The sequence below is a fragment of the Artemia sp. Qi Xiang Cuo genome, chromosome 4, assembly GCF_049724085.1.
Source record: "Artemia sp. Qi Xiang Cuo chromosome 4, ASM4972408v1, whole genome shotgun sequence".
In the NCBI taxonomy this organism is placed as follows: Eukaryota; Metazoa; Arthropoda; class Branchiopoda; order Anostraca; family Artemiidae; genus Artemia; species Artemia sp. Qi Xiang Cuo.
In genome coordinates, this window is record NC_142797.1 from 37,233,348 (window position 1) to 37,260,617 (window position 27,270).

At 36.5% G+C, this 27,270-nt stretch overlaps 1 protein-coding gene across 1 annotated transcript in view; it reads right to left on the bottom strand.

The window, feature by feature from the left end:
* Positions 1 to 290: 290 nt before the first annotated feature.
* LOC148953080 (uncharacterized) overlaps positions 291 to 27,270 on the bottom strand; it is a 192,638-nt gene continuing 165,658 nt past the window's right edge. The window contains exons 10-13 of the mRNA XM_089087860.1: positions 27,111 to 27,255; positions 23,481 to 23,623; positions 15,755 to 16,012; positions 291 to 702 (exon numbers count right to left, since the gene is read on the bottom strand). Of these exons, the coding sequence (XP_088943986.1) occupies positions 559 to 702; positions 15,755 to 16,012; positions 23,481 to 23,623; positions 27,111 to 27,255 (690 nt within the window). The 3' untranslated portion in view covers positions 291 to 558. The remainder of the gene's footprint in view (positions 703 to 15,754; positions 16,013 to 23,480; positions 23,624 to 27,110; positions 27,256 to 27,270) is intronic.

The window sequence follows — 27,270 nt, forward strand, 5'->3', positions numbered from 1 at the left end:
GAACGACCCTAATATATAGGCGTACATAAGAAAAAAGTTTTTGTATCATACTCAAAAGAAAAAGAAATTCAGCTTTCTGAATTTCAGGATGACTAAATTTCAGGATGATTGTGTGCTGATCCTAACGACATGATGCTCGAAAGACATCCCCTCATCTGCTATAACCCATTACACATAAAGAGAAATGAGAGAAAGAAAAATACTGAGAGGAAGAAAGAGAAAGATACCAATTCCTGCACTGAAATGAATACGAGCAAATCAATTTCAATCCCACCTAACTATTTCGTTTTCCCATTATGAGAGATGTGAACTCAGCAGCCAAGATAGATAAGAATATATGGAATAAAGAAAAAGAACCTAACAAATTATTATTTGAAATGAACCTGGTTATAGTCTGCATGGCAAATTCCGGTACGTATAATGAGATCCATTGAAAAATACCTGAAATATGGAAAACTTCCATATCCACCAATAAATAAAATATTCAGGATTAGATATTGCTGGGAACAATAGTTTTGACATTGATAGTTTCGACAATAGGTCGACATCGACAAAAGATTAGATTTGGCATGCAAAGAAAAAAACTACCTCATAGAGAAGCTGCATTTCCCGTAAAAGCCTTCCAGGGACATAATCCCCAGGTGGTTCCGTAACGGTTGTGGCCTCACGTTTAGTTATCGTTGGTGCTGCCCCTGAACTCTCCTGAAATAAATAATATGAGAATAAGTATAAGCAAAAGCTCATAGTACAAGTACTGAACTTTCAAAACAGTTAGTTTTACTACCAAATTATTTTTTAGACTTCTAGAGAAAGATTAATCAAACACGCCACATATTTCTGTCTAGCTTCTTCTACTTCCTCAGCTGGTCTGACTGGTCAAACTGTAAAACAGGCAAATTACATGAAAATTAAAGAACATTATGAGAAATTACCATCCTTAGCATAGCAGCACAAATCTAAAAAGCTATTATTTGAATCAACAATATTCAACTTTGTTTTGACCAGGTTCAAGTAATGATAAGATAAATTTTAACAATACCGTAAATAAAAATTGTTTAATAAATAAAGTCATCAATCCCCCACAAAGGCTCCATGCCCTGTAAAAGACAAGAATCATGAAACAAACTTGTAGACATTAAACCACTTGAACAATAGAGTAGTAAACATCTGAACACGTACTATATTAAATAATTATATATATACATATATATACATATATATATATATATATATATATATATATATATATATATATATATATATATATATATATATATATATATATATATATATATATATATATATATATATATATATATATATATATATATATAATATATATATATATATATATATATATATATACATATACATGTACGTGCATAAAACACATATAAAACAGAATCAATCAATACACCTATAGAAAGGAAAGTCAGAAAGAAAAATATATCCAAATTATAAGACAAAAAAGTACGGTAGGAAAAATTATCTGTAACAACTTAAGAATTAAAATTAACCTTTAAAAAATAAACTACCATGCGTTTGAAGAAGCTAAAATAATTACAGCTCCGTGTCACAGCTGGAAGCGTTTTACTTACTCTTGAAATAAGTAATACTTCACCGACTCTTACGTCGTCAGAAAACCGTGGGTAATACGGCGAGCTGTCGGGTAAAAAAAAAAAAAATGTAAGTCTGCCATGTAGCCATTCAAAAGTAAGAAAAGCATACGGATGGACATAAACTGAGCAGAGGTTTAGGAGGTTTTTAACTAGACCCCGGCGCCGCGCCGGCGGAGCGACCGAACGCCGCCGGCAGAGGCCCGGTCGACCGCCGCCGAAGTGTCGTCCCGCCACTGGCGCGCGACAGGCGCGCCGCCGCCGGCAGAGGCAGCGGCGTTCGGTCGACCTTAAATTAATTTTTCGGCAATTCATTATTGTGTCAACCGCAAAGTCGGAGCTTTTCCTTCTCGTGTGGTTTAGTATTTCGATTTTCCTGATTAGAAATCAAGCAGGGCTTGCACTATTCCCAAATTTTCAGGTATTTCCCCGAAAATCTATGCATCACCCCAAAAAAAAAATTGGTTCCCCGAATCCCAGAAAATCACGCAATCATGGTGCCACCCCTAGCGATTTATCACCAGTGACTTTCCCTGCCAAATATTACTTTGCATTCCATTAATTCTTCACTACCCTCTTGTTCATTAATTTTCGTCTCTTTTGTTACTTTGCATAAAAACCAGACAGATGCAATATGTAATTGCAAATATTGGAATATACACAGTTCTTCATATGTTGACAAAAAAAAATATTGTCTTTCAATCAATCAATCAATAAATCAATTTATTAATACTAAAAAAACAAAAACAATTACAAACTTAAAATTTATACACGCCCAAGAAGCTCAGCTTTTAAAGGGCCAACAAAACAAATAAGACACTATTATAAACCAAATAAAAAAAAAAAAAAAAAAATGGATAAGAGACATTTATGAAAATAGGAGAATTAACAAGAAACTTCACAAATAACTGAAAAAAAATATATAAACGAAGAATAGATTGTAAATTAGGATTAAAAAAAAAAGAAAAAAAAAAAAAGAAAAAAAAAGAGAAATATATTGAATGAAAAAAAAGACATATAAATGTGGATGGAATGCAAAAAAAAAGAAGAAAAAAGGGGGAAAATACTATACTGGAAATACCCAGTGAGAAAGTGCCTTTGCAGAAAGAGATAGAGGGACATCAGGAGGGATGGAGTTCCATAGTAAAATGAGTTTAATAGTAAACTCATAGTAAAATGAGTTGTATTAAATGAGTTTAAACCATTCCGAATGCAGTTTCCCAATCGCTATTTCTTACATCATTCGTAGTCAAGAATTTTATTTTCAAGTTGAATATAATTATAGAACGCAATCACTACTATACAGCTTCAGCCTTCAGTCAGATTTTTAAATTGACATCCGACAGGTTGTTTCTACAGCTGAATTGTAAGTTTGAGATTTTTTTTTTTTTGCTGTTTTTAGATAAGGTTTTCTTAATGTTTAATACTCAATTGTTGAACGCCTGACAGAAAATACAATCTTCTTTCTTAAACATTTTTACCCCCCCCCCCCCAAAAAAAAACCTTATATTGAGACAAAATTTATCTAAATACTAAGCAATTTACAAGGTTGGGTAATTAAAGATTGAACCGGAAGTTACCCTAAAAATATGACTCATATATAAATTGTAAATTATTGCCTATAGGGGGGGGGGGATAGGGGGCTATCATTTTTAAATGATAATACCAAATTTTTTTTATTGAAAGCAGGGATGCCAAAAAGATAATTATTTTTTTCATTTAAAGTGGATATCAAAGAAAATGATATCAAATTACCTGGAAAACCATGGACATATTTTGATAAACCCAGGGCCCCCCATTAGGATTTGTTCATTGTCTTGGGTATTTTGTGATTTCTCATAGGCTACTGGCCTAATTTGGCTTTTGTGTGTGCTCCCTTTTGATTAGATTCTTTAGATCTTTTGATTAGATCTTATTGAATGCCACGGCGAATCTATGACTCAGTTTTCCAATAATTTGAGCTGTATCTGAATAATTTCGACATTTGCGTTGTTGTCTTTGTACCCCTTTACTCATAGCCTCAATTTTTTTTTTCAAGGAACACTAAGCTGTTTAACGTTATTTTGCGTGTTTGTTTGAACCACATAGTGATCTAGTTAATTATTAAGTAAATTATTTTTTTAATGAAAGCTGAGACGGTATCCTATCAAGGTGGTATCCAGAGGGGGGAGGGGTAGGGAAGTATGACATTCAAATGATAATATCTCGAAATTCTTTTTTATTGAAAGAAAGGATCCCAAAAAGTTAATTTTTTTTTAATTTAAAGCAGAGATGGCATCCTATCAATGGGGCATACAGAGGGGGGGGGGGTAGTGAGCTATAATATTTAAATGATAATATCTCAATTTTTTTTTTGAAAACAGGGGTGCCAAAAAGTTCATTTTTTTTTATTTAAAGCAGAGACGGTATCCTATCAAGATGGTATCTAGAGGTGAGGAGGGGGGCATAGGGAGTTATTATATTTAAGTGATAGTACCTTGATTTTTTTTATTGAAAGCAGGGATGTCAAAAAATTGAAAAGTTGACAAAAATGACCAAGATTTTCGTAAGTTATATTTAAATCAGCACTTACGTAGTAATATCGTCCAACGAGAAAGGGAAATTTGCGTTCAACCCGTTTTTTTCTTATTTATGACACGGGTTTACATTGAAAACATTCATTCATTCATAAGTACCAGGCAGATTCATACTAAAACGAATTGGTGTGGCGAAAGCGATATAAACATCCCCACCTAACGTTGTGCTCGAGTGACAATGGCGCCCTTGGTCCAGTGCCCGAGTTACATCAAAAGGCCAGGTCATAATAAAAGCTTTCAATTTGGGAGGTTCAAGGAGGAGTCTTTGACAGTCTTATGACCTCACGGTACTAGATGTTGCAACGTTCTTACGTATCTACAATGGTTTAAAAAATTCGATCACGCCACAAATGATTACCAAAAATATGCACAAATACAACAAATGTAACATTTGGAATATTATAACACTTTTTTCAAAGCTTTGAAGAAAAGCAAAAAAGGCTAAATACCCCTAACTACGCCTGAAAGCTATTCTAAAAAGAAACTCTTTGGATATTTCCATGGAAATGACCATAACAGAAGCTTTGAGCCTGGGTAGGGATCAAAGAGGAGTCTTTGAGTATTTTGACCACAGGTGACTTGTTGTTGCGACTTTCTTAAATTTGGTAATTTTTGTGAGCATTTGGAAATCATAGCTTAAACTCAATAACTGATACTAAGTGTCCTAATATTTTGCTAGGATTAAAAGTGACGAACTAGGATGAAAATCTCAAAATCTTCCTGGAGCTACTTCAGTCTGCATATTATTTCATTTAATTACATTTAAAACGGATGAGCTTTTCATTTTTTACCTAAGAAAATAGCTGGCACTTTATTTTTCTTCATACCGAATGAACCATTAAGTGTTTTTTGTTTCTTTGTAATTGAAGTGTTCTAAAGTGAAGTGTTCATCATGTATTTTTCAATTTGATAAATTTACTCTTTTTAGATGCAGTTCATAATTTGACTGATATTAGGTATTTGTGAGTTTATTGTTTGGAATGAATCCCCTAAACCAAAAAATAATAGTATCAAAAGGAGCAGACAAAACCGATGAGAAAGGATCCATACAACCTTAGCCTACATATAAGATATGTAAAGCCATATATTCTATAAATGAGCCAAAACAAAATTGAAAATGCATTTTTTTTTTAAATTGCTATTGAGAAACAGTTTTTAATTCGAAAACTGGTCTTAGGAATCTAAAAGAGAAAAAAAAAATAATCAATATCACAGTCATCCATTTCAAATGTCTTAAAGGTGACAAAACAGAAATGGGCAAAGGGTATAATGAAAAAAATCAGCTTCTTAGTCTAATGTTATATGCAAAGTTTTTATCCCGGTAACTGACAAATACTGTGATAAGATATTTAACGTTTTGTATGCAGTAATGCTTAGTGAAAGAAACTGCTAACTTTGATAATTAATTATGTTAAGAATACATAGCAAATAGATACTTCAACTGCTCGTATTATGCAAGGGTTCTGAAACGCCACAGCCATTTCGTTTCTACCAGATTTCTCCTTCTCTTGATGAATAACAAAGAAGAACAGTTTCCAGCCAGCGACTTGCGAATTTTTGAACTCATGAATAGGCTCGAATCTGTTGTAAATTTAAGCTGTGATTTGAAACTGATGTGTGAAGACTGATGAAAACATTAATGTTTGCGGTGAACATTGAGCGCGCCGGTGGCGCGCCGCCGACATCTTACCGGCGGCGCGGCACGGCGTGCTGTTTTTGACCCCGCCGCCGCTGGTCTTCCCTCATCGGCGCGGCGCCGGGGTCTAGTTTTAACAGCAGACGGATTTGCGAGATTTACAACTAGTCGGGCCTTCTCATGAAAAAACGCTATACTCTACAGATTCGACTGGAAAGTAGATATCTATATATTAATACAATAAAAAAAAAAATATACAATTGGATCAAGGCGAAGAAAAGAAGCCGTAGGATAGATCCGGGGAATGTGTGCTTTAGTTTACGTAAGATGCCCAGATTCCAGGCGATCTTGACTTTTGATGCATTTACGTGGGAATTGTAGGACTAAGAATCATCGAGAAGAATCCCAAAGAATTGGACATAACCAGTTTCACATCTAAGCAGAGTACCAGTAACGTATGTATCGCGCAAAAACCCTGAAAAGCTGTAGAAATTCCACAAAAAAGGAGTGAATTAGACTTTTAAATATTAAGAGCCAAATAGTTCACATTAAACCGTGAAAGAACTCCCTCAAATATAGCAAGGGATTTTTATCCAGTAAAGCTTGCAAAATTGCTACCATAGATAGCTTACAGTCATCAGTGAATGCAGCTAGGCTGTCATTGGAATGTGACTGGAACCCCCGAAGGGTTCCCCCGAAGGAGGCGGGGGGGGGACTACCAGCAACAGAAGTTCGGAATGTACATTTTACAAATGAAAATAAAGCGTTAGGTCTAGGATAGGATCTTATGGGACTCCATATTTAACTTAAAAGTCATTTGGAGGGTTCTCGCCAGTAGAAATCTTTATATTCAAGATATGAATGGAACCAACAGTGAGGTTCCTCGCACTCCAGTGTAACTTCACTCCAAGTTTGGGAAAAGAAATAAGAGAAAAAGTTGCTACTTAGTAAGAAAAAATGGATAGAGAAAAGAGAAAAGAGCACTGAAGCTTGAATTAGTAGGAGTGAATGTAAAGGAAAATTGGAAAAAAATGACAGACAAGTATGAAACTGGTACATAAATGACCCATGTGACCGGCCTTTAATGTCCACAGGGAAAACTGTGACCTAAAATAATAATGAATAAACTAAAAAAAAAACCAAAGCTAATACAGAAAATACAAAGCAAAAAAGGGGGAAAAAAACAGTAGCAAGCAAATATTAATCTTGAACTATCAATCGAGGTCATCTAGTGACCTGATGATCTGTAGCTTGACCCTGCTACTTCACAAAAATTCGCCCCCCCCCCCTTGAATACATATTTCTGATACAATAATGCTCACGTGCAGTATCCAAGATATTTTGTTTTTCTTTGTGAGGTTCTCCGACGCAAGAATACCTACTATTTCTTTAGAGTTAAACTTAACCATTACAGCAGCAAATTTATTTGGCTTCGCTGTATCTCAATTCAACCGATTCTGGCAGCACTCACAAGATCATTCGAATTAAAATCAGGGAGCTCCATGCATTTACGAATTATTCTATAGCGTCGAAGTCTATGTTCTTACTAGAACTCACGAGCCAACACTATAGCCTTGACTGACCCTTTAGCTGCTAATAGGTGATTTTCTGCTGAAGGAATTCGCAGGGGAAGGTCTGCAACTTGATAACTAGGACTCAAGAAGATTTAGAGAGGCCTGAGTTGGTAGGCTTGACTTCTTACGTAATTTCTATAAATATCAGATTGGAGGGCAAGTTCTTCGAATACGGCTTTGGCCCCAGTCGGTTTCTTCTTTAGAGCTTCAGCTTTGTGCGTCTCCTAGTCACGTAGGCTATTCGCAGCAATAGAAACATACTCATGAGAGCCTTAGCAAAATGACATGTAGCTCACTCGACCGTTATTTGATTCGATTTATAATAAACGTGACGCCCACAGCGGGTAACGGATGAAATTCGCTAGAACTACATCTCCAGCTTTGAACTCGCTCATCTGAATGATAGATAACAATCCAAAATAAGGTTAAACAGTCCATATTTTTGTGGGATCTTGCTAGTAATTGCGTTCACCTTAAACCAATTCATTTTAAGGTCCCAAAATAATGTCAGTAAACATGTAAAATATCGGAAAGATTAAAGCAAATTTAATCCCCAGACATGCTGTCGGTGTTTTCATTACACTTTAAAAAGATTTATCTTTATTTCGTAACTCATAATAAATTCTAAAATGGGTTCACACAATATTATCAGCTTAGAGGTTAGTGAATAAATTATTTTCATTGTTTTTACTGGATGTAATGAATTTGTCTGTTATATATATATATTTTTTTTCAAAGAACATAAGTAATTAGAATTGAAAGTGATTTCATCAGTATGTTGTTCAGAAAGAACAAAAATTTTAGAAGCAGTACCATAAATAATAGCAACGGGAAGAGACAGATAGTTTTTATCATAAAATTTTTATTTTACTGGTAAATTGATGCAATACGTTCTAAGAATAACAGTTTTAAGTAAAAAGAGTATAAAAAACACTCTTCAGTACTTCAAATTCTATTGACCTCTTTTAATTTTTCTTGAAAACATAGGGCAATAATTGTTTAAGTCTGGTTCCATTCTTAGACAATTAGGCCAATGGTACTTGAATGATACACCCACTACCTAATATTCTTCTAATATGTTTCTCTGACGCTCAATCCTAATGAAATACACTAAAGTAAGATAAAAATAAAATACTTTAAAAAAAATTGGGCTATATATTTACACATTAGGGGGGGGGGGGGTAGGGGTAAAGTAAAGTGGGTCTGCATGCCTAATGTGTTAGGTACGATTATTATGCATATTATGTAGTAAGAATTGCTTTCTAACTTCACACTGTCCAAATACTTTGCCCCCCCCCCTTAGTGTGCAAATTTATAGTCCAAATTGAATGTTTTCTATCTATTCTGTCACTTCTCTTTGTCTTGTCTCACGCCAACCTGAAAGAAACTAACAAAAAAAAAAACGGTTCTATAATGCGTCAACGAATGAACAACTTTATCGGTAGTGGGTTTATCATACAAGTACCGACCAATTACTTTATTGGGAGCCAGATCTTGTAGAGTTTTCTCCCTTTGTTAATCTTGAACACTAGTATGTATTGAATAGAAAATTTATCTATTACTGATTATATTGATCTCAAGAATCTTGTGAAAAGGTGCTAAATTTTCGTTATCATTTAATACCGTTAAAAATAATGGATATAATAATATCTGATAGAAATAGTTATTTCAATAAAGTATCGATGGGAAAAAATCAACAAATTATGTTGCTTTATATTTGTTCGACAGACGAAGAGAGGGGGAGAGCATAGTCTCAAACTCCTAGGCCCAAAAATTCAGTTTCTTTTGGTTTTAAGGTTAGTTATATTTAAATTATTTTTTAAATGGGGTTTTATATTACGGTTCCCTTGGCCCTGGAACTTGCCAAAACCAATTTCAAGACGACTGGAAAAAGCTTTCCCTTTTGCAGGTGAACCAATTTTTATATATTTTTTGTTGTTGTGAAATAGGATCCTTATGGCCCAGACTTATGGTTCATTTTCGTGCGAGTCGTATCACCATAAGATATTCTTGGACATTCAGGTCCCATTGGGCTGTAAACTTAGGGATTTAAATCACATATCTTCCCAAAACTCCATGGCAGTTCCAACTCGAACACCCCAAGGTTTTCCAAAATGTTACAGATTCCATTCCCTTATTTCCATCACACTTGTTTTCTTTCGATATACCTCACAACTTCACCGTGCGCATATTCAAAGTCCCTCATGAACTCATAGTGCGCAAAAAGTCTAGACAAATATCAGCTATAAATCCCCCCCCCCCAGTTAAAATTTCAAATCAGCTCTCCCCCTCCCACCAACACACCCTGAAAGTCTCTAAATAACCCCCAAAGATGTTTCAGAAATACTGCAAATGAAAAATTTTGATAACCTGGGTACACATAGTGTCTTTGGATTTATCTCACTACTTCACCGTTAATAGAAGTTCAACAGGAGATTATAGTGCAACAGATTTTAGGCGGATCAGCGTAGAACTTTGTCGTGGCCCACTCATTCCCTCCAATAACCACCAAATTTGAAGTCTCCTCGCCGTCCTCCAACCCTTCCTGGAAGTTTCAGCACAATCCCCCAAACTGCTCCCGATATGTTGCAAATAGCATATTCTGCATTTCGGGGATAGATAACGTCTTTCGAAGTACCCAGATACGCGGGTTATTTCAAGAGTATACAATACGGCAACATATAAAAAGAAAAAGTAAACAGTATAAAAGGGAATTCTGAGAAACCTTGGACAAGGGGATGATACCTGTGAGCTCCAAGCCGATCGGACAGTCAAGGCTAAGCATGCCAGTCCTTTCTAATAAATTCAATCTGTGAACAATGGGTCATTTCCACAATTTAAGCTATTTGCCCCAGGATATATAGGGGATATGTAAAACCCAGGGGTCAACTTTTCTGAGAAAATTGGCTCTCAAAATTTTGATGCAGTACCAAGGAAGGGGGTGGGGGTAAAGGGGGGGGGGTACTCAAAGAAAAAAAAAACACAAGATGGAGGCTGGTTGCCCTCCATTCACTTTCAGCTCTTAAAAATATAACTAAAGCTTTCATTTCCGATCGAATGGGTCTTCTCCCAAGTATACAGAACAACCCCTTCCATACAAAGTGGCCGAATAAAAAACATGAGCGAGAGAGAAATTGACTCATGATCTCGAAAAAGATTTGTCCGTCTGTTGGTTTTGGAGCCTAAGCATGGTAGTGGTTTGCTCTCGATCTATAGTTTATTCAGCTTAAACCTCTCTCCAGAAACGGAATCCAGGCTACGACTGTCCTTTATACTTTGCAAATTTAAATTATGGTAGTCAAATTATTTCAAGGTCAGAATTGACACGGTTACCAGGAAAATCATTGCCGCAAGTATTCCAGAGGACACATCCCCACTCTGCGGCATCAGCAATCAACCCAGTTAAACCAAATTATTCTATAATTTGCCAAAATTTGTAAGACTAAAATTACTTAAGTTGTTGCGTTAATAATACAGAATTCTTTACCAATTCGGTCATAGCGCAAAGGACATCCAACTTCAAACCAATTAAAATCCTCCTTACACATCACACAGCATACACCACACAAGACTAAATACAAAGTTAATTCATTTTCGACTAATCGGTTATTAGGTATAGGATGGGCAGTTTTTGGCAATGTTTTAGTGATTATGATAATATTTAGGAGTGGGCCTGTCAATTCCATTACAAGAGGGTGTTTACTATTAACTACGCCCTGATGCACATACATCAGGATTCATAATCACAATTTCAAGGGGGGAGGTGATGGCAAAGGGGCTAGATATATTATTTGGGGTTCATTACTCTTCTACTTCAGAAAGAGAAGATTTGGCACTCAAATGGGGCACCAAGAGGGACAGGGGCAAAACAATCCGATTTCAGGACCGATGGGGGCCGGACTGAGAATAGGTCAATTTTTATTCTTCGTTATAACATAGGGTGCACAATCCATCAATCGGTATTACAAATAAAGGTACTTGTTAATCATATGGAACACACTCAAGAATTACGGATAGGTTAGATATCAGAAAACCCGCTTCAAAGCCACAAAAAAAAGTGACGACAAGTGACACGATGCATTGGAATTGTATAATTTGGGGTTTATGTTTGCACATTAGGGGGTGGGGGTTAGGTTTGGGGTGCTGTCCAAATACTTTGTCCCCCCCCCCCGAATGTGCAAATATATAGTCCAAATTACATTATTATATAAACTGAAGGTTATATTTCCTTAGGATTAACCTAACATCACTTCTTGGGTGTGTTCCATATAATTAACAAGTACCCAAATAAACTATAAATACGAGTCAATGATATCTTTTACTGATCATAATACTGAGTTTGTAATAATTAGCATGAATAGCTTTTCAGCAGGTCTTGTTCCCGATTTTCTAGGTCAATAAAACTTTCAAGAATAGGCCTTCAGACCAAATTAGCTCCACAAAACATTTCTTCAATTTTTTAACCTTGCCTTTTATCGACTTATGAGGCTCGAAATTTTGCGAAAGAATTGTAGTAATAATCAGTATGGGTGTTCAGTCCGATTCTGACCCAAATTTGTTTTCAAACATAGTGAAACGTTTTCTTATTATGGTATGCTCTGTTTGTGTGGGATCAAGGCCGTATCCAGGGGGAGGGTTAAGGGGTTTGCCTCCCCCTCCCAAAAAAAAATGTTTTTCCGACTCGTAAAAACGTAAAAGAAATAAAGAAATTTTTGATACGTTTTTTAAAGTTTGTTTGTACCCCCCCCCCCCCCCGAAAAGAATCCTGGATACATTCTTGTGCGGGATTTATTCAGTCACGCCTAAAATGAAAGGTTCCATCTTTTTTCTTCTTTTTTTCAAGAATGAGAGCAACAGTTAGAAAGTTTCTCCTTATTGATCTTTATCCAATAGTGCCATTCTTCACAGGCATATGAATCTCTACTGAAAGGGAAAACAGACATGACTGGAATAAAAATGTGTCAGTGCCTCTAGCTCAGAAACCAGGACCCCATTTTTCATTTCTCTCAAATGTAAATTTGAGAGGGCGATAAAATTCCTTATTTAATCGCGCTACAAATCTCTGATCAGTGATGACCCAGAAGTCATATTTCAAGTTAATACCATTAGCCGTTCCTAGAATATTGTGGATACGCCCTTTTGATAGCATGGATGCACATAGTGTATTTTGATGTAGTTCAACATAACCCTCAACATTCTCTGAAGTTTCATCTTAACACCCTTAGCCTTTTTGGATACCCAGGATCAAACACATCCCGCTTTCGAATAATGAATCCTATATGTATACAACGGACACCTTGCATAACTTACAGCCCTTGCTCCCGGGGCTGTGGTGGGCCATGTCATCACCAGAGGCATAATTATTTGACCTTTAGATTATTTTGAACAAAATGGCTATCATAAATTTTTATCGGATATATTTCGGGGAAGGGCAGCTAAAAAAAGACATGGAGAGGGGCCGATCGCCCTTCTATCTCTTTGATTCTTTAAAAGAGCATTAAAAATTTAAATTACTTCAGGCTTCAATGTTTTTTCTCCAGAGACACTTCACATGGAAGGAGTGGTCGTAAGAACTTCGGAGAGAGCTCATTCGATTGGAAATCGGAAGTTCTAGTACCTTTTTAAGAGTCAAAAGTGATCGGAGAGCAACTAGCCTCCCCCCATACACCCTCTTTTCCCCAAATGCATACGATCGATATTTTGAGATGACCATTTTGTTCAAAGTAAACAAAAGCTCCAGGGTCGAAAAAAACCCCAGAGCCCGGAGACAAGTGTTGTAAGTTATGCTCCGGGGACAATTAACGCTTTTATGGAAGGGTTGCGGGTTTTGTCAAACTAACACTCACCCACTCATTCACACTCACATCCAAGATGAAGAAGTAGTCGTATAAACTTGGGGGGGGGGGGGGTCCTTCCATTTTTAATCGGAAATTCTAGTCCCCTTTTAAGATTAAAGGAGAGCACCTGGCCCCTTCCCCTACACGCTCTCTTTTCCCCAAATGCATCCGATAGAAATTTTGAAAGAATGGTCGTAAAAACTTTGGAGAAAGCTCTTTTGATTGGAAATTGAATATTGTCATTCCCATTTTAAGAGCCAAAAGTGATCGAAGGGCAAATTACCCCCCCCCCCACACTCTCTTTCTCCAAATGCATCTAATCGATTGGAGGGGTGGTCGCCCTCCAATCGCTTTTGAATCTTAAATAGGGTACTGGAACTTTCGATTTCCAACTGAATTTGCCCCTCTAAAGTTTACAAGACCATATATCCCATAATAACCTTATATCTTAACAATAGACAACTTGCATAGCTTACAGTCCTTGTCCCGGAGGCTCGAAGGGGGGTTGTCAAACCCGGAGGCATGGTTATTTGACTTTCGGACTATTTTGAACAAAATGGGTATCTCAAAAATTTGATCAAATGCGTTTGGGGGGAAACGGTGTGGGTGGTGGCTTGTGGGTGGATGACTAAAGGTTACATCGTCGTTACCGAACAAAAAGACATCTTTATAATTTTAGAATATATCAGAAATAGAATTTACATGACTTTTGTGAAAATTTCAGCTTTCTGAAAAAAAATTTACCAAAAACTTAATTTTCGATTAAAAGTTGTAAAATATGCTCTTTCCTTTTGAGCACGACGATATCACTGGCACGGAAATTCACGGAAATTTGAGGAGGGAATCTATTTTTCAATATCGAGATGGGGAAATATTTTCAATGAAAATAAAAAGGGGAATTTTTCATTGAAAATAGCCCCCTCCCCCCCCCCCCCAGAAAAAGGGGATTTTTCAAATTCTATAGGGGAAGAGGGTCGAGGGCAAAGAATCCAGGGAGTGAAGTTCAATCTCCCAGCCACCCGCCCATTGAGCCACTAGAAGGTACGTAATATGATGACAAGGCAGAAGTGGAAATTATGAAAAAAGAGCCTTATTGTCATCTTTCGTCATGTTTCAGACCTAAATTAAGAGGAAAACATTGTATGAAACCTTATTCACTTTAGATAGTCCATTATCGCAGTTAGGTCGACCCAGTAATTCATTATTACTTAATCTTAATCTTAATATTTTAATCTTAAGCTGAAATATCTTATGACTGCGTTTACAAGATAATTTTGGATCCCATGACCCTAAAAAAAAAGGAAAAAAAAATTATTCATGCAGTAGATTCATTTTGCAAGATATTAAGACTGCTCGGAGACTCTTCAAACTAGCCTAATTAGATAGCCAACTTCTATTTTATGATTATAGAAAATGAAAGACAGAAAGAAAAGAAAAAGAAGAAAAGAAAAAACGTAACAACATCTAGCACTTCCACTCGAAAGATAAAAAAAAATTACAATCCTCCAGAGCCATTGTTGGAGCGGGAATAGTTGCCCCAGCCCCTGAAAATTCCCCCAGGATTATTACCTCCTACTTTCCCCAAACACATCCGATAAAATTTTGAGATAGGTATTTTATCCAAAATAGTCCACAGTCACTCCTCCAGGTTTGACAACTCCCTTCCAGACCACGGGGCAAGAACTGTATACGGGGCAAGGAGATATGCAAGTTGCCCTTTAAGATATAAGAATTTATGCGAAGGGTGGTAGTATAAACTTTAGAGGAGGGGGGGGGTGCATCGAAGGGTGCATTTTAATACCGAAACATCGTAGCTCTAATTGAGCCTTCAGTTTAGTTCTAAAGAAGGGGCGAGGGGGATGTGGAGTAAGAAATTGATATTTAATTTCTCTTGGTTTCTGAGAATATTTCTGGTCTACGCGGATATCATGAAAGTAAAGAGCAACAAAAACCCCAAAATTAGCAGAATTGAGCTCGTATAGGAGCTGCCTCTTCCTCATCCCCAACCTCCCCCTCGTGGTCGTAGAAATTTCGGAGGATACTCATTCAATCATGTCTGAGAGTTTTAGTCATTTTTTATGCGTCGAAAGTGATTGGAAACCAACGAGCCCCTGTCTTAAAACTGTTTTTGATATCTGGTATATTTCACTCTTTGTTTTTGATATATTTTACTGGGACATCTGACCGAAATTCTGAGGTACCTATTTGGTACTTCCTCTGTGGCTGCTCAATTTTTAGGTGTCCATGGGGGAATTTCCCACAAGGGACGCCACTGGAGCATAGGACGGCAAATCGACGGTTCAGTTGCTGGGTCTTTTACGTGGGCAAGTAGTAAGTCTGTACAAAGGCTAGTAGTAGTATATTTCATACTATGCTGAAATCCAAGCAGTAGTGTAAGTTGAAATGATCAAAATTGAGTCACCTGCTTTATGTTTTCGATAACTTCAAAAAAAAAAAAAAAAAAAAAAAAAAAAAAAAAAAAAAAAAAAAAAAAAAAAAACAGAAATATAATTACCTTGTTAGGACTAAACAATACCAAACTCGGTTGTGAATCTGATGGATTGTCAGTACCATCTGGGCCAGTTCGACTTGACATGGAAACAATGGGATCAAATTTTGTGTATAACGAATTTTTGGCAATTGTCCTTTTTCTACCACCCTTTTCGGACAGGTAGTCCAAATCAGCAGGGTCACTGAATATGTCTGCACTCCCAGCTATGAATTCTTCGCTAGCAGTGGCTTCTTGTAGCTTTTTCATTTCTTCAAAACTTTCCTAAAATAGTAAAACGAAAAACTGTAGCGTATATTCATAAAATATATACACACACACACACACACACACACACACACACACATATATATATATATATATATATATATATATATATATATATATATATATATATATATATATATATATATATATATATATATATATATATATATATATATATATATATATATATATATATATGAATGAATGAATGGTTTTTATTTCCCATCATAAATAACACAAGGTTACACAACGGAGTAATGAAAAAAGAAAAAAAAAGAGAAAAAAGAAAACGCAATAAGAGAAACAACAAGACTTCAATAACAATCTATATACAGCATACTAAACTCGTAATCAAACTAGCCTACGATAACTCGGTACATATCATGATCAGGATTGAGCGAACGCCGAAATCGGGCGATTCGCTCAGTAGCTGCAGTAGTCGGGTCCGCAACGCTGTAATTTTTCGAAACTCTTGAATTTCTCTCCCATGGCGCAACACTTAACAGATATTTTGCATACTTATAGTAAACCCGACGGACTGAGCGCTTATCTGATTCGGTGAAAAGAGACCAAAACGGCGAGAGGGACAGAACATGCGGGATAACGAACACGGAATAAAGCCTTCCGAGTATATGGCGGTTATACATACGTTTGCAGGGTAGAGTAGTCCGTATGCTTTGCGTGCCTTTTTCTGAAAAATGCTCAACCAGTGCTTCACGAGTAGACCGCAGATCTGAAGCGATTGGCAGTCCAAGGTAAGTGAGAGATGGCTTTGAGCTCACCGCAGTATCACCTAGGAGCACGCTAATCGGGGTCGAATCTTCGCGTTGCGACGAAAAACAACTACTTCACTTTTTGGCAGCATTAAAAGCTAGCCCAATCTTAGCATATTCATCACTCAATATTTTGTAATTATTCTCAGCCTTTGAAACGGACCTACTTAAGTTAAGTATATCATCAGCGTAATTGATGAGAGACACGTCTATGCTTAGATATATGCAGCACGTTTTGGCAGAGTCTTGGGGGACGATAATACTGTTGTTGTATAGAGAAGGGGAAGTAATGGAGCCTTGCCAGATACCTTTACGGACAGGTATAACTACGATGGATACCACCATACCGCGATGAGTGGGGACTTTAATCTTCCCTCACAGTCTCCTATACATGCTCCTCCATACAACGACAACCGAACGGTCAACTCCGCGTTTACAAGCAGAACTAAGTATATGTGCGTGGATACCGGAGTCGAATGCTCTACGCACATCGTGGCTTGCTAGAACAAGTGTATCATTATTATCATGAGCACTGAGCAGAAGATTAGCTATCAACGAATGAACATGCTCGCGACTAGTACCACTCTTAAACCCGAATTGCGAATCGGGAGTATAACAAGCTTCACTTAGGTCACCAAAAACAAGCATTTCCATGAGTTTGCAGAATACCAGCGCAACAGTTATGGGGCGGTATGATGAACAGTTCCTAGGATCATTCCCTTTTTTGGGAACTGGTGTAACGACGCCAACACAGAAAACATCGGAAACAAGACCGCAGTTAAAGATCAACTGGTACATAAGAGCAAGGGGATTTAACACACTGTCACCCCCAATAGCCAGATGCATTCCACAAATTTTATCATCACCTCGAGACTACTTCTTTTTCAGTTATAGATAGCATATGACGGATACCAGAGACAGCAACAACAAACCCGACACTTCGTTCATTTGACGCTAGGAGGGAGTTCGAGCTCTTTTTCGAACTCTTCCTCGAGAGCCTTGTTCGGCGGTGAGAATTCGTCGGTGAAATATTTGTTCCAATCACTTTCACTCATAAAATTTCCTTCTTTGCGAGATTTCGGACTCCTTTTCTTTTAATATACTTCCAGACTGCATTTGGGTCACCTTCAAGCACTTTGCAATTCTGGTCCATTAAGTCGGTTCGGTGTTTAGCAAGGGTCTTAAGCGAACTTTCTCGCTTAGTATATAGCCTGATATCATTCAGACACCTTGACGAGGGCGCCCGCACTCGTTCCATAGTGTATACCAGAATTTAGATCGACTACAAGACTCGACAACTGTGCATTCTGAGACCACTGTGGATTTTATATATATATATATATATATATATATATATATATATATATATATATATATATATATATATATGTAGATATATATATATATATATATATATATATATATATATATATATATATATATACATATATATATATATATATATATATATATATATATATATATATATATATATATACATACATATATATATACACACACACACACACACACACACACACACACACACACACACACACACACACACACACACACACACACACACACACACACACACACACACACACACACACACACACACACACACACACACACACACACACACACACACACACACACACACACACACACACACACACACACACACACACACACACACACACACACACACACACACACACACACACACACATATATATATATATATATATATATATATATATATATATATATATATATATATATATATATATATATATATATATATATATATATATATATATATATATATATATATATATATATATATATATATATATATATATATATATATATATATATATATAATATATATATATATATATATATATATATATATATATATATATATATATATATATATATATATATATATATATATATATATATATATATATATATATATATATAATATAAATATATATATATATATATATATATATATATATATATATATATATATATATATATATATATATATATATATATATATATATATATATATATATATATATATATATATATATATATATATATATATATAAATATATAAATATATATATAAGAGGGGGCACTCCTCCCTAAATCTCGAGACGAATACGATATTCTATGTTATGTCCATTGTGTTTTATATAATTGGTCTTTTTATAGATTTTTTTTCGCCTTGCCCTCCCGCCATCCATACGTCAGCCCTATAAAATACTTCTTTTTGTGTTTGCCAGATACAGATAGCAGTCAATTTACGTCAAAAATGTAATCTAGAAAAAGGAAAATCACCTGAATACAGTAACAGACACTGTGAAATCTGGAACTTCAGACTTACTACATAAAATGTTTCTAAAGTTTATATTTACATCGCTTTAGAACTGTTTTTGGTACAGGTGATTTACTTGAAGAGTTCTTTTGACTACTACTACTACTAACAACTCACAGCAGCACCAAGCCGCCTGAGGCCAATACAGCTACGCGCGCTCCTCCTCCACCCCAATCTATTCAAAGCCTCCCTTTTTACACCCACCCACGAAGTTCCCCTGTCCTTTAAATTTTTCTTTATGACGTCCTCCCACCCCAGACGGGGACGACCTGTTTTCCGTTTAGCCCTAGATGGTTGGCCGAAAAGAACAATCTTCGGCTAGACTTCGGCTAGAACAATCTTTTGACTAGAGTCAATAAAAAATAGGATTTGATTTTCTGCTCACTGGATTTTGATTGATGGATAATTTTTCAGAGATTTTTTTGTTTTGGTTGGCTTTTTTGGGCTGAAAGACTTCTTTCTAGCTAATTTATCTAGTATGGGTTGCCTTTCCATAGTAGAACAATATTTGTACGCATGCATGAATAATGAGTCGGAAGTAATAGGCTTGAGGCTGTTTGTGCAGGATTTCTAATGTTGTTGACAGAAGAGCATCGCCAAGTGCGGAAAACCATGTTGTGACCAAGATGGGCCCAGGACTGCACAAGGCCTCGATTCATACCGGAAGTATGTCCGCTTCTAAGCTGGCTTAAGCACTTAGAGAAGATGTATTAGTTCCTGCACTGGCTTCGGACCACTGATTTTTCTGAGGCCATAATAATTTGAATCATCTACATAACATGAAAATTGTAACTTGGAATGCTGCAACGCTAAGAAACAACTACTGTATTTACACTTTGACTAAAGAATTCAAACGTTTTGAACTGGACTTGTTAGGAGTGAATTAAACTTATATATCGGGAGTAGGACACATGAAATTCAGTGACACAGGATTTATTTACTCAGACAGGAAGGATGAGGTGTGTTCGTAGTGCTAGCTACCGCTGGCCCCACTTATTGGGGTGTAAGTACGGGTGTCGCCACTTAGTGATGCAAAAATGGCGCAAAAAGGTTGCTATGCCACTTACTCAAAGGGGAGAACCCCTTGTCGGCCCAAATGGTAGTGAGATCCCCGATCTTACCCCAACGGTTCTGCAAATATCGGGTTTGGTACTACCCTATTTACAGTATACCCTGTCCCAGGGTATGATAACGCGATCGAGTGGTCAAATGGCCACTTTCTAAAGCCAAGTGTACCCGCCTTGGGTTACGGCTAGAAAATCTCTTAACTCTCTCCTTGGAGGCAACAAACCTCCCTGTCAATATAATAATGACGGTAACTCGTAGCTCTATTCCTACCCTGCCTGGGTTACGGAAAATAGTACACAGTTTGTAGAAAATACCTTACTTGTATTCTTCCAAAAGGGTCACATATAACAATACAAATATCCTTCCCCAATCGGGGTCAAAACGCAGACTAACAAATAATAATAATTTTTACAGCACTGTTTGTATGGGTGGACCTCCACTTGGCCCAGCCAATCAGCTACCTCCCCATTCAAACCCAATTCATCCTCTTAGATTTATCTTTCAATTACTCCCAAACCAGGAAGTATACAAATAACTTGGTTCAAAACTTCCCTCTTGCGAAACCACTATCGCTTAGTAACGGGAATTTAACCTGTCTTTTGAAATTATACTATAAGCAAATGTAATTAAGAAAAAGAAAACAGGTCATTTATCTGAAAGGAAAAGAAACAGGGGTGGAACCCCAATACCTCCCCCCGTAAGATAAATGGCCTCCCATGCGCTATCTTGGTCCACCCTTACAAACATAAACACTTAACTTCAACTTTACAAAATCCATTTGCCTTCTCTCTTCCACCGCTTGGCTCTGCATCGGTCGTCCTCGACACGTCCCTACTGTAGGACCACCATGGTCTAAATCGTATAGCCTCCGCACTACATTTTGAAAGTTGAAATTTTCAAGATTCGTAGGTAATGATTGTGCGCAGCACAATTCAAAACAAAAAAATTTCTCGCTCTCCCGAATTTACATTTGAGAGGAGCAGAGAATCAGTTTCTGGCCCATATGATGATGCCAGCCATCGTGAAAGATTTAGCTGCGCTAGCCTCTTAATTTTCATCTGTGGAAACAACCCCACATCTCTATCAAAAAGTGAATTGCCCCTTGGCATAATTTCAAATAATCTAAGGCCGAAAATACAAAGGCTGTGAAAACGATAAGGGTACTGGAAATGAAGTAAAATTTTTCGCGAACCATGAATCGCCTTTTTTCTGGGTTCCCTCCCCTGGGATAATCAAATGCAGAATATGCGTTGATGCTAATTGAAAATGAAATTTGGGTACATGTCCCACTGAATACAATTTGCCGGAAATAATTGTCGATTCCCATGAAGAATAACAGCTATAAATAGGGTTACTGGACAAAGGTTCGGGTGAAATACGAAGTGACTCGGAGAGATTATCCTCCAAGTACTCCAGATCAGGAAGGCAAAACCTCGGTAAAGATCACAACCTGTCCACCAGATATGCATTGAGGAAAATGGCTATCCTTCGCGAGTTTCCACATGGGATCTTCCCCAAGAATTTTGCTTGCAGCTACGGGAACAAATAGGCAGGATCACAGGTAGAAATATGGTATTTTTGTTAGGGGATTTTAATGCCAAGGTTGGTATAAATAGGGATAGATAGTATCCTAGCCAAGGTAAATTTGTTGCAGAAAAAGAAAATAGTAACGGTTATAGACTGCTGCAAATTTGTAGCTATGACGATCTTGTTATGACCAATACATTGGTCATAAAACAACCCAGTTAACATTATACTCCCATGATGGTAAGACGGCCAACCATGTCGATTATATTATTGTAAACCGACGACTAGAAGGATCAATAGAAGATACTAGGGTTTGTAGGAGTGCTGTTATTGATGTTAAAAGTATTGTTCACCATCTAGTAGCTTCTAGGGTTAATCTAAAGCTCAAATTTATTAAGGGTAACTACAGTCCAGGAATTAATGATGTAGGCAGATTCCAAGATAAAAATTTGAAGAGAAACTTTCCAGGAACAGTTCAATATTAAATTAGACAGTCTAAAAGTTGACAATGTAGAAGATGGTGTCTTAGGGAAGAAAATTAGAAACGCACTTAAGAATAGTGGTGAAAATGCTTTAAGTCTAGTAGAGAAGAAAAAGTAGAGATGGAAGGTTTTGAATAGATGGGGAAAGAGGAAAAAGTGTGCGTAGCTGTGTCGGCTTCAGATGGCTTGGTACTAGAGTGAGTTATTAATAGTATTATGCCTAGTAGTTCAGTTTAAAAAAGGAAGCAAAATACACAATTTATCTTCTTGAGCTCCATCAGTTGTGACCAAAGAACATCAAAATTCGGAGATTTTTTAGTATTCATTAATACTGTAATTTGTTCCTTAAATAAAATTTATGTATTAATAAAGTACTGTGTAGTATTTTCACATTAAGTGTGAGTCTTTACTCGTGCAAACAGGAATATACCCATCCAGAATGCATATATACTCAGGCCTCCTCTTTTATAGGCTGCCTATATTCTCTTCATAATAGACATTTATTTTTACAGATCATGTGGACATTATCGAAATTAAGTTTTTTTTTATTTTAATGGGTTGCTTGTTTGTGATATGTCCAACCTGATACGCAGCGAAAATGTATTATATTATCCTTTACTTTTATTTTCTATTAAGGACCGCTACCAAGTGAAACTAAAGAGAGAGCGCTTCATTTTGTGCATAAAGCTTGACAGCTCTTCTGCGCCAATTCAAGTGATTTGCTTAGGTTTGCAAACCTATATGAGCACCTATTGGCTTTGTCTTTATCTTATCTACTTTTTCCTATTCTAATCATTTTTTTTTTCTTATCCCTTTTTATGTAAGTTTATTTCTTATAATTTGCTGTGGCTTATAATTCTGACTCGAAAGGCTGTTAGAGTATTAAAACGAGGTTGGGAGAGCAAGGAGGTTCAGGCGTGGGAACCATCAGCCAAAAGGATCATCAGTGGATGGGAGATAACACAAAACAATTTAGGCCTGTATTCTTCAATTTTTACACGAGGATCCTTCAGACCAATCTTGGGGCAGGCATCGTAACACTGTCTACTAAGTCTGCGCTATCGTGCAGGTAGTGACAAACATCTATCAGAAGCTTCTGGTTCAGAAAAAAGGAGAAACATTCAACTAATTATTTTCTTTAAAGATAAAAATAGCTTTCAAACACACACTTAAAACTGGAACTTACGTACAATATAATACAAAAATTATAGTAGCCATCTTACCTTCGATCTTTCATCAATAATGGCATGCGCTTCAGATGGAAGAATACTTTTCCTTGGTGCTCTATTAGAGGGTATTTTAAACGTCCTTGAATCCACTTCAGGCTTACGAGGACTTTCTCTGTGATTTACATTCGAATTTGTATCTGAAAGAAAAACAGCTTTTATTCGTTAGCTGAGCTTCCATGAACTTAGGACTAAATTACTTTTTTCTTCAACATTGGCTACAATTCAATGCAAAACTTGATTTCAGTACTATGGTATATAACTGGTATTCCACGGCCCACGGGGTTCTATTCTTGGATTTTTATTGCAAATTGTGTGTGCTAACACCTTGAAGAGGATAATAAGTAATAGACCCAAGAGGGTTTGTTACAACATAAGCCACCAAAAAAGGTGAAAAGGCAACAGTAGCAAGAAGAAATTATTCACCTTAATACTACGGTCCGCCCTCAACCTGATCAAACGGAATTAGCAAAGAAACTTCAAATTTTGAAGCAAAAAGAGTGGTTGGATGACAAATCATCTTGTCCCGAGCTTCTCAAAATCCCAGCTGGTAGTACTTTCCAGGATCTAGATGCATCCCGAGTGAAAAAAATACTTTACTGAATTACAAAGGCTTTCAAGTTTCTAGGGCCCTACCTGTTGACCATCTGTAAATGAAGAATCATATTAGACAACTTTGGAAGAAATTGTCAAAGAAATATAGGGGTAATCTGGAAAATAATGCACATGTCTTAAGTTTTATTTTAAAACTTCTGTATAATTCTCTCAAACAGCCTTACAATAATGATTGCTCTCCATATTGGATATGCGCTTTTACTGAAAACTCATTCTTCAATGAAAATGTACAAAGATTCAGTTAGAAACCACTTATTCGTTGTTTGTTACCTCCCATCGGTTTTAGTGTGTACTAAATAAAATAAAAATTCAACTGAAAGTACATTGAATCTAATGAATATAAACATCTTGTCCTTTTGATGCAAGTTACAACTGCAGGCTTGCCACAAACTTGCTAGGTTTAGAGGGAACATACATACCTTAAGCACATGATTGAATAGTTGGAATTCTCCACCTGGATTAAACGTCGATTCTATCCCAATCATGAGAGGTCATACGCCAGAGATCTGAAGCTAAGCAGCGTTTGAGATAGTATTACGAAATCTAAATCGCGTCGACATTTTGCTCTTTAGTGCTTCATATGTTAACTTAGAATAGAACGTTGAACGCGTTTTATTTTCCACGGCAATTTCAGATGTAGTAAATTAATGCTCTTTAATGCTGAATTAACCAACTAAAGCATTGAATCAGTTAATTAATTTTATGTTCCTCTTAAATACAAACAAACCATCTTTCTTATATAAAAAAAAAGTATGTATGCATTGGAGAACAACACTTTTAGATTACTAAAGCTAGGTACCCATAGAAAGCGAATTCGCTGACGCTAGGCGAATTCATCGTCGTCAGGCGAATATTTTCAGCTTCGCACGTCCAAAATTCACAGTTCGCACCTTTCAACTCCGAGTCGAATTTTATTCGCACGAAGGATATTCGCAAGACGAAATACAATAAACTTCTAGAAACAACCCTTCTTCGGCAAAGTGGCCTCACCCAAAACTTTCTTGATCGTTTCAGCTTATCTCTCCGACGTCTAGTAACAATCGACAAATTTTTTGTTTCTGTCTTTTAGAAGTCATATTTGAAATTTCGTGTTCTGTGAGGCATACCCCTCGAATTTGCTGTCGGGATGCGAACTCACGAATTCGTCTGCGAAATCAATTCGCTTTCTGTGGGCACCTAGCTTAAGGCCTACGGTGTATTGCTACAGCTGAGTTCAACCTCTTGGTCTCGTATTGCCAAACAAAGTTCAAACTCACTACACCAACACAGAGCTTGTGGATAGTGTAACAGGATTTGAACCCGTAACCTAAAAAACAAATATTATCAGTATACTTTTAATTTTAAATTTGCCGCTTGAATTTATACTTTCTGCGTCGACACGGACCTAACAACGGACCATTTTTTTTCCCTTAAAAGACAAGAAATATCAACAAGATGTCAAAATTTTACAACTTGAGCGCAGATTGCGTTAACAGAGGTGCTAATTCAAACATAGCTCTATTTTCTGTCAATCGATCCTATGTTTGTCTCATTACACAGTAAGATTCTATTGAAATTATGACAAGTTTCATGCGTAGTTCTGAAAGATCTAGCTTATTTTATATCATGGCTGGAGGATCGAGGCAAAACTTTCACAGGAAATTCTGTTGGGGGAGGGGAGCATACATTTTATGTCAGGGGACAATTTTCTCCTATATTCCTCAGTTGAATTTTCTTACACTCCACATTAGTGAGACAAACTATCACATTGTAAGTACATTGCATACACATGCTTAAATAGATTGTACATGAATAGGAGAAGATAATTATTATCATTTAAATGGCTGAAAATAAACCTTCTAGTAGCACTGGTCACCCCCCCCCCCCCCCAAGAAGATTCATGGCGAGGCTCAGAATGCCTCACCTCACATTTACCACCTCTGTGACGGTAGGCATGTGAATTTAATATTTTTATGCTACAAAGAAAAAGATTGTCGTAATGAGACAATACCCCCCACCCCTAGCACCAATAGTAAAGGCACAGACCAAGAGTTTTCCATATAATTAAGAGGGGTAAAATATCAATTTCTCCCTAAGCAATAAGATAAATGTCCATATTAAACGTTTATCTTGTATATACTAAGTGACTTTTCAGGAAAGAAAGTGACATCGTGCAGCATTGCTTCCTCAACAACTGGAAAGCTCAATATTTTGTTTTTTGATACTTTTAAATCAATTGACTATCTTAAAATTTTCAATCGATAGCAACTTGGTTCTCTTTAGGGCAAAATCATGGCTTGGTGCCACAAAAAGACAGAAAATGGCACTTTCCAGTAACACAATCTTTTTGGTCACTTAAAAAGGGCAGTAGAGCTTTCGCATAGACCCTCTCACGATCTTCTAGGACCATTGGTCCGATACCATCACCCCTGGAAAAAATAAAAAAACAAACAAACAAACCCGCATCCGCCTTCTGGCAAAAAATTTAAATTTCCACGTTTTTTAGATAGGAGCTTGAAACACAAACGGTATGGTTCTCAGATATGCTACATCTAACGGTGGGTTTTTCATTAGAATCACGCAACATTTTGGGAATAATTTTTTTTTTCCTTGGATTTAGTCAGCGTTGTTAGTCGAATTTTTAGTTTTATGCAAGGTTTGATGGTAACAGGTTAGGTTTTTAACCCTTTCCTGATATGAATAACCTAATTTAACTTAGCCTAACCTAACTTTAACTTTTACCATCAAAGCTTGCATAAGACTGAAAAAGCTGGTTCGCACAGTTAACTGAATCCAAGCAGAGAAAAAAAAAATTCGGACATTCCCCGGTGAATGTCGAAACTAACCAGATTTCGAACATTCACAGTAGCATATATTATACATAAATATATATATTCTTCGTCGTCAACCTAATTTTGCTAATTAGCTTTTTATTCGTTTAAGATTTTAAGATATGTCTCACTAAGTTAGTCAAAAATAAGTTCAAAAAGTAGTATTCAAAGGGTTTAGACCGAAAATGTTAATAATACATACTTATGTGTTTATTGTTGGAGCTTGCTTCATCCATTTCTAGTTCTTCGTCCTCTTCTAAATTCCGTGAAAGATTGACAATTTCTTCACAAACAGATTCAGCTTCTTGAGCTAAAATCTCTTCATCCGACTGGGCTAATGATTCTTCCTATAAACAAAGTTT